Genomic DNA, 9,272 nt, shown 5'->3' with positions numbered 1-9,272 from the left:
TAATAAAAACAAAGCTTTAAGAAAAAGATCAAATCAGGAAATCTTTCTACATCACTGGTCTCTGTTGGGTTGGATTTTCAAAATCCATTTGGAAATTTGAAATTTCAGGAAAAAGATCAAATAAAAATTCATTGAAGCAATTGATAGAAAAATTAAAAAAAGCAGAAATCTCTATTTTTAAAGAGCAAAAAATTCAAAGAAATTTTAAACCCATAGAACAGTAGATCCTCCAACTCTCAAAATGACATTATGTTGTAAGAATTCAAAATTTTCAAGGAGGACCTTTTGAGGTTTTGTTGCGGGTTTGATTTCTGAAATAATTTGGGGTTGCCTTGCCTGCAGATGCAGATATTGGGCATGAGGCAGTGCTACATTGATAGGTTTTGCAAAATTGAAGGCAGAGATTTTGGCGATTGCATTGTAGATAAACGGGTGTATAGCTAAATTTACAAATTGAATTGGGTTTGTGAGGATAGTTTAGGTAATAAATTTGGGTTTAAAGAGATACTGGTATCTTAATTAAAAGTAATATAGATGTAAAAAATAAATTGGATGTAGAAAAAGGTTGTATGAGTTCAAATAAAATTTCCCTTAAACTAACCATAGCTCCAAGTTCCTAACACGACAAAAAAAAAAATTGCTGGCCATCTCCATCTTCGCCGGAACCCTTTCTGTCTTGTTCAACTGTTATTATATAGTATCAGCATATTTGATTTTGACAACAGAAATAAGTTCAGGCCTCTTCCAAGAAAATACAAGAAGCCAAATTACCAAAGACAAACGAAAAAGGAAAACCTAATACAATATTACAGATGATAACATTATCTATATATATATATATATATATATATATATATTAATATCTCTATGTGTCTAGAAAATAATACAAAACCAATCCAAGTTACATAACCAATCCAAGTTACAAGGATAATTTAATTTTACTGGTAGTAAAACAATATTGTCCTCTTGTAACTAAGATTACGTCTTCCCTTTTACGGTATTAGTTATATGTTAATGTTATTGTACTATACACAGAATAGACCTTCGATATGGATGAAGTGGAGAATTAGTTAGGTTTAATATGTAAGAACATCGGATATAGTTGGGAGGTTTTGGTTTTTTTATTTAGGGGAGAGAAGTTAGGTTTAGTTTGTAATTAAGAACATCGGATATAGTTAGGTTTTTTTTTTTTTTTTGTTTTTATTTGGGGGAGATGGAAAAGATGCATATGTTACGATTATAGAGAGTTTAATCACAAATTCTTGTTAAAGTTTAATTTGTAATTATGTTGTTTTATATCTTTTAGAAGAAGTAAACAAAAAGTACTCGCAGTGGGTGTGCGTTTATACATACGTACATGTAACTGTATATATACATAACTAAATTTGAAGGTGGATGGGACGGGAGAACTCTTATTTGGTCATGTAAATATGCATATATTTGGTAACAATCTGAGGAGGTTGCAAGATGGAAGGTTGAGATTGACACATACAAATGGAAAGAAGTGGTTATAAAAAGAGGATATGTTTATTAATTATAGTTATTAGTAGTGGTTAGTGCCTTCAATTTGTCCTAGTTGGCAGAAAAGAGTAAACATTTTGTTGGCCGGAGAAAAGTGCATACACTGAAGGGAAAAAGAATCAAGAATATTTATCCACAACCGACCAGTTTTCTAATTTATTTTAATTTCTTATAAATTACAATTAATTTGATGAAAATAAGGAGATAACTGGTCGTGGTTTTATTTATAGTTCATTTGCAAGTTACTGGTGGGATGGGGAATACCTTGGGTGCTCAGTTGCAGTAGCTGTGACGTGATAAATAAAAATTGATAAAATGGAAGAGCATAAATAATTAGTCCTTTTTTAGAGGGGAAAAAGAACATGGTTTTCTTTTTTTTATTTTATGATGGATTGCCACTTTGTCTATAAAAGGCAGTCATACGCCTAACCAATTCCCCATTGAATTAACTACCACATTATTCTCTTCTCCCTTTTTTTCCCTGTCTGTTGCTGTTAACAAGCTGGTGACTGGTCTTTTCTTGCTTTGGATTTTGTATGATACAACACATCCTCTTTGAACTTCTTTGTTGGATTTAAGGAGAGAGAAATCAGATAACGTTTGAAAGTTACCAAGAAAGAACTGGAGAATTTAAAGTAAAGATTTAGCAAGCACTACTGGCTGGTGGGTTTCTGTTACAGAGTTGAAAGTTCATAGCAAAGAAAAGAAATAAATAAATCCAACTTTTTCTTTCGTCTTCTTCTTCTTCTTCTTCTTCTTCATTTGGTTTACAGGATCAATGGTGGAGATTAAAATGCTAATTGGGGGTGATGGGATTTGTTTGTTTTTGTGTAGGAATAATTACACAGAAAAAGTTGGTGTTTTGAAAGAACAAGGGGAGAAGAAGCATGAAGTATATTTTGGTGACAGGAGGAGTAGTAAGTGGACTTGGGAAAGGAGTGACTGCTAGCAGTATTGGCCTTCTTCTCAAAGCTTGCGGACTTCGAGTCACTTCCATTAAAATTGGTCTCTTTTTTCTCTTCTTCTTCTTCTTCTTTTGTTGTTCTTCTTTTTGTTCTTGTTATTTTTGTTTCATTTTATTTATTAATCTTATGTTGCTAATCCCTGCTGTTTTAACTTTTTGAGGCAACCCATTATGCCCTTTTTGTTGTAAAGCTCATCCACTTTTTTCTTTTGTTCTTTTTTTTTTTTTAAGGGAAAAAAGATGTATCAGATTTAGCTTTTTCTGCTAATTAAACATTCTTCTTTTTTAATGGGAGTATGAAAAATTTTAGTTTAATTCAGTGATAAAAACTGAATGCCTGCAGCAATTCTCTAATCAATTTTCATATGGATTTGTTTGTCTTTTGTGGGAATTTATTTCTCCTTTTTCATTTCATGATTTCTCTGTTTCTTTTGTCATTCAGATCCTTACCTAAACACCGATGCCGGAACTATGTCCCCAGTTGAGCATGGTGAAGTGTTTGTGTTGGATGATGGTGGTGAGGTACATACGCTTACTCTCCTTCTCATTTCTCGATAATTTTGTTCCCCTTCCTTTTAGGGACAGTTTGTGAGAGGAACTGTGATTTGTAAGAAGCTTTGGATCTTCTGAAGAAAAGCTGATGAATCTATTTTTGGATATCAAAAGGCAGAAAACTTGTTTTTAACCAAGGGATATTGTAAATTACTCTAATTTACTGGGAGGGGATTAATTCAAACTTGAGTACAAAAGGGTAGGCACGCTATCTTATCCAACCGACCTAACATACGTCTGCATAAGGTGGAAACTTTATTATTGAGAAATGTTTGTTGTTTATCAATCTAATTATTATAAACTCACATCTGTGCTATCTGTGACACTCAAAACTAATAAAGTTATAAATATGAAATTTGGACTCGAGTGTCAAAATCTGGAACAAATGTGAGCGATTCACAGACTTTCTATTTGCTAATTTGTTTTTTTTTTACCATGTCACAGGTGGACTTGGACCTTGGAAACTATGAACGATTTCTAGATATCAAGCTGACCCGTGATAATAATATTACTACTGGAAAGATTTACCAGGCAAGTCAATATAAAAACATATATATATATATGTATATGTATATGTATATGTATATGTATGTATGTATGTATGTATTTTTATATTTATATAACACCTACTAGTCCATATTCAAACAAATCTCTGCATAATCTTGATGACCAAGTAGCAAAGAGTTGATTTTTCTTTTCTTGTGTCACAGGATGTTATTGACAGAGAGAGAAGGGGAGATTATCTGGGAAAAACTGTCCAGGTTTTTGTCTACGTACCTCTGACTTCTGACTCCCTTGTACTATATTTATTTAGCCCCTCTTTTTTTTTAATAATTGTTTCTTCCTTCGTTTTTCTGCAGGTTGTCCCTCACATCACAGATGCAATCCAAGAGTGGATCGAGCGTGTAGCGAAAATTCCGGTGGATGGACAGTCAGGTGCAGCTGATGTTTGTGTCATCGAATTGGGTGGAACTATAGGTATACATTTATATATATATATATATATATATATATATTCACAACAGGGTTCTTGATGTCTTGCAGCATAAGCTGTTTCAAGTAACTGAAAAATTTCATGGTTGTAGGTGATATTGAATCCATGCCCTTCATTGAGGCACTAGGACAGTTCTCATACCGCGTCGGTAAGCAAATTGTATAGCAAACTTCATATGGCACAATTATGTAACATTCTTTCTGAAAACTTGGTTGATTTTTTCTTTTTTTTCATTTCAGGTAGTGACAACTTTTGCTTGATTCATGTGAGCCTTGTGCCTGTTTTGAATGTTGTTGGTGAGCAGGTAAAGCTTCTTTTATAACTCTGTGTTCGCAAGTTTTTTCGTATAGAAATATGATCTAACCTCTGTTAAATTTCTCTGTCATGAAAAAAAAAACTACTTTAATTGCTCTAATTGATGTATCAAATCATGTTCAGAAAACAAAACCAACGCAACACAGCGTTCGTGGACTGAGATGTCTGGGTTTGATACCGCATATCATAGCTTGTCGCAGTACAACGGTCTGTCTATATCACTCACTCTCTATCAAACATAGAGAATTTTTTCTTTGTCATGTTGGCCTAAGGTTCTGAATTACAGGCCCTAGAAGAGAACGTGAAGACGAAAATCAGTCAATTTTGCCATGTACAGGTAAATGTTAGAAAAACTTTAGTTAAAGCATTTTACTAGAAATTTTATCTTTCTTGGAAAGATGCTGCAAGATGCTTACTTTACTGAAGATGCAATACCAAATATTTTGTAGAAAGAGAACGTCATCACTCTCTACGACGTTCCCAACATCTGGCACATTCCATTACTTTTAAGAGTAAGTTGTTATCAACAAATTCTGAAATGTATCAACTTTCTTAAATCATTTTGAATCTCTAATTGTCACATGCTTCTTCTCAAATAGGATCAGAAAGCTCATGAAGCAATCTTCAAAGTGCTCAACCTTCAAGGGTTTGTCCCATGAACTCTTCTCTATTTTTTCTTTTGCCATGTAATTTTGGGATGTAATCCTATGGATCAGTTGCTGCCGCATTTAGTTTTGTAACATTCATCCATAATTTGCAGATTAACGAAGGAACCTGAATTGGAAGAGTGGACTTCTAGGGCTGAAACTTGTGACAAGTTGCATGACCCGGTAGGTTACAAATCCAAAGCAATTCCTAATGTCATACTTTTAGTTTTGTCTGTTGGTGGAAACTTGAAAGTCCAATGTCATTTGTGTAACAGGTTCGAATTGCCATGGTCGGAAAGTATACAAGCCTTACAGATGCCTACCTTTCAGTACAAAAGGTGCACCTAGCTAACACTTAATTCTGTTAGCAAGTGTTAATTGTATTGTTTTCATTCTGACACTCTAATTTTGAAATAATATGGATGGTTTGCAAATTGGTGATGGTGCTGGATATAAATCTGTACTACTTTCTGCAGGCTCTTGTGCACGCTTCTGTTGCTCGTGGCAAAAAACTTTTCGTGGATTGGGTGTCGGCTGAAGACCTTGAAGAAGCAACTGCAAAAGAGGTTATTATATCTTATATTCATTCGTAAAATTTATTTATATCTTATATTCATTCATAAAATTTATTTATTTCTTATATTCATTCGTAAAATTTATGTACATCTTACCTTAGATAAAAACTTGACAAAAAAATGTGCATATTGCAGAACCCTGATGCCTATAAAGCTGCATGGAAGTTATTGAAGGTTTTAACTGATGTTTAATAGCCTTCTTAAGTTGTAGTTGCTTTCTTTGTTACCCCTCTGACTGGCCTATATCTTCAGGGTGCAGATGGTATGCTTGTTCCCGGAGGGTTCGGTGACAGAGGAGTGGAAGGGAAAATTCTTGCTGCAAAATACGCACGGGAAAAGAGAATTCCATTCCTTGGCATTTGTCTAGGAATGCAGATTGCTGTGATTGAGGTTGCGCGATCTGTTCTCGGTCTGAAAGATGCTCATAGCACAGAATTTGATCCTGACACTAAAAACCCCTGTGTTATATTCATGCCTGAGGTCTGTATTTCTTGAATTTGACAGCGAATGGAACTTTATCTTGTTTTTCCCATTATCTGATCTCCGTACCATGTAAGCAGGGCTCGAAAACACATATGGGAGGCACGATGCGTGTTGGATCCAGGAGAACCTACTTTCAGCCTACAGACTGCAAATCAGCTAAACTGTGAGTATTGAAGGAAATACACGCACTGGATTTTCACAGATCACATTTATTTGTATCTTCACTCATATTTTTCCATAAGAATCAAAGCTTCTGAGAAAATTTATTGATCTGCAAGGATCAATCAGTAACTTGATTTGATACACATACCAGCATGTGATGAGATGCCTATATTGGCTAATCTTTGCAATTTCCGTTTTGTTAGATATGGAAACAAACGCTTCATTGATGAGAGACATCGGCACAGATATGAGGTACATAACATCCCAATGCAAACAGTTGTATATTCTATGACACTATTTTTGTCGAGGACGACTAATTCTGTTGGATGTCCAGGTGAATCCTGAAATGGTAGCACGCCTTGAAAATTCCGGCCTCTCTTTTACTGGCAAGGATGAAACTGGCCAACGCATGGAGGTATAAACTTTCATTCTTTGTCTTTATAACTTTAGAGTAAAATGGATTGGTATATTGTGGTAATTCTGAGGTAACATTTGGTATATCGACATTACAGATTGTTGAGCTGCGTAATCATCCATATTTCATCGGTGTCCAGTTCCATCCTGAATTTAAATCAAGACCAGGAAAACCTTCTGCTCTGTTCTTAGGTACATGCTTCATTTATCCTTAAATTTGTACACTCAGCTTTGTGTTTCAGTTATACTACGTTACATAAACCTGAGACTTACACCGCGCGTACTACTGGTTTATAGTTGAAAGTTGTGATCATCGCTAACCTTCCAACCGTTGGATCCAATCTCTACACTTCAGATTCTAAAAATAGATAGAGATAAACCAAAACTGATTATTCATAGTAGTTCGTAAGTTGGTACATAGCTTGAAACAAAGAGTGCTCCATATTGTTCCTCTAAAAATTAGGCCAAGCTTAACTAATTTGCAATATAGTTCAATTGTTCCTTTAAGAATCTATAGGTGGAGACGCCCAAGATCATTTAAATCACTATACGAGACTTTAGTTCCTCAATGTGGGATTCACACTCTCAACATGATAAGGTGAAAAATTCTGAAGTTGACCAGCCTGATCCAATTTACAGCTAAAAGTGTTGTCACATATTTGAGCTAGAAGATGGGCCTTTAGGTTGTGTACCTCATTGCCGCAGTTTGATCTCTCAAATCTTACTTTAGCAGTTTGATCATTCGAATCTTGCTTCATGCTGTTTTTGAGAACCCGAATTCAAAACTCTTCTCTACTCATGACCTGTGCAGTCAGATTGCAGAAGTAACACAAAAGCTTGTAAATAACCATCGATTTTGTAATATCATGCAGGGCTTATAGCTGCAGCATGTGGGCAGTTGGACAATCTCTTTCCGGGCTCCGAAAGCAAAAGAAACGTCCCAAATGTAGCTGCCAATGACATGTGTCCCAAAGGAATATTGTCCCAAATGGAGCAAGCAATGACATGTTGCCCCAAAGGACCACTGTTCCAAATGCAGCAAGCAATCATGTGTTCCCAGCAGCATGCGGGAGGAATGTCCCAAAAGGAGCAACAAAAGCATACCAAAACGGAGCTGTAACGAAGTTTGCCAATCGAGCACAAGACGGTGAATACAGCATTTTCAAAGGAATGCACTTGTGAAGGCAGTTGATGCCTCTATATATATTATAATTAGTAGGAGATAATCTTTTGTTTGCGGTGTGGTTTAGGGGATGATTATTATTGCTAATTAACAGGGGACTTTAGGTGATATATAATATTATGATAGTGTTGGTTTGTACAGTCTTTTGGGACATGGTTAGATATATATAGCCATCCAAAGACAAACTTTAGAAAGAATGGAGGAGAGAGCTGCTGAATCCTGTGATGTTTTTTGGAAAACAGGCTTCAGCTTGTCAAAATCTATGTATGCAGGGGGTCGCCCCTTCCTCCCCCTCCCTCCCTCACCCACCACCCCACCCTCTTCCCCGCCGCCAACCACCCCCCCCGCCCCCCACCCCCCCACAATGCAGCTCCCTATGCTTTGTTTTTGTCTTGATTTTAATGCGGTAATAAATATATTATATATATGATGAGCAGGGGGTCGCCCCTTCTTCCTCCTCCCCCCCCCAATGCAGCTCCCTATCCTTTGTTTTTGTCTTGATTTTAATGCGGTAATAAATATATATAGGCCAAATCGGATAAATGATCCCTTGAAAGATAGCCATGTGCTAAAAAAACTCTGATTTAAACCCCTGTAGTATACTCCGTAATCAAATTTAGTTCAAAAGTGATTTTTCCGTTAACTATCTGTTAATACATGGGTAAAATTGTACTTTGACGTGTGCCTTCTTCTTCCTCGTCAATGCAAGCTACGCCAGACACGAGATTTTATCATATATATAGTCAAAACTTATCCCTCAATTTCAAAAATGTCCATTTTAAAAAAAACTATCAATTATAACAGAAAATGTGCTTGAATAAACTTATATGCTCCAAAACTTTAAAACCAAATTACACTACAACAAAAATACTTGGAAGTTCCCATACTATTTGGTTGTCACCAAGAAAGACTAACTTGACTACCGGAAAGTAAGCTTCAACACCATGGAAATATCTTAAAATACTAACAGTAGCCACGCCTCTTCCATGGGTTCTAATTCCCCCAACTTGGTAGGGGTAATTTGACTAAAACCTTTGAATTCTAAAGAAACTCTCATAGGATTTTGATTGGAGCTCTTTGGCTTGTTTTACTGATGATTTCATTTAATTATTCTAACTGCTATTTGAGTTATCATTTATGATAAATACACCTTGATACAAAAACATTAAAACTTTTCATCAGCAAAAAGATTGCTGCTTTGATCAAAATTTATCATTACAAAGTGAAAGTACACAATCCAGATTCTCAATTTCTTCCAAGCTAGGAACAACCAATCTGTAAATAACCAAAATGACCAAACCCATATGAAATTGGTGGCCAAAACCAGGTCTGTTGCTGGCTAGGTTTTCTCTTAGTGGGTAAAGAACAAAACCCAACAATAATTTACAGTAAATCGCAAAACCCATATGAAATATAGAATCTTTAACAACAATTCACAGAAATTCGAACCTAATTTCATAGA

General features: G+C 35.5%; 1 protein-coding gene across 1 annotated transcript; it reads left to right on the top strand.

Annotated features, from left to right (window-relative positions):
• The first annotated feature begins 1,959 nt into the window (after positions 1 to 1,959).
• On the top strand, positions 1,960 to 8,069 carry LOC103958089 (CTP synthase). The gene is given in 23 exon segments (XM_009370312.3): positions 1,960 to 2,184; positions 2,356 to 2,526; positions 2,928 to 3,007; positions 3,482 to 3,568; positions 3,748 to 3,798; positions 3,898 to 4,015; positions 4,123 to 4,179; positions 4,271 to 4,335; positions 4,470 to 4,553; positions 4,633 to 4,683; positions 4,796 to 4,858; positions 4,946 to 4,992; positions 5,107 to 5,176; positions 5,269 to 5,331; positions 5,470 to 5,559; positions 5,704 to 5,742; positions 5,821 to 6,048; positions 6,129 to 6,214; positions 6,417 to 6,465; positions 6,548 to 6,628; positions 6,726 to 6,819; positions 7,500 to 7,589; positions 7,592 to 8,069. Coding segments are annotated over 22 exon segments (1,929 nt in total). The 5' UTR covers positions 1,960 to 2,184; positions 2,356 to 2,408; the 3' UTR covers positions 7,810 to 8,069.
• Positions 8,070 to 9,272: the final 1,203 nt, after the last annotated feature.

The sequence above is a fragment of a genome, unplaced genomic scaffold (assembly GCF_019419815.1).
Source record: "Pyrus x bretschneideri cultivar Hongxiangsu unplaced genomic scaffold, Pyrus_bretschneideri_v1 Contig7, whole genome shotgun sequence".
Taxonomy (NCBI): domain Eukaryota; kingdom Viridiplantae; phylum Streptophyta; class Magnoliopsida; order Rosales; family Rosaceae; genus Pyrus; species Pyrus x bretschneideri.
This window is presented reverse-complemented; position numbering and strand designations above follow the sequence as displayed.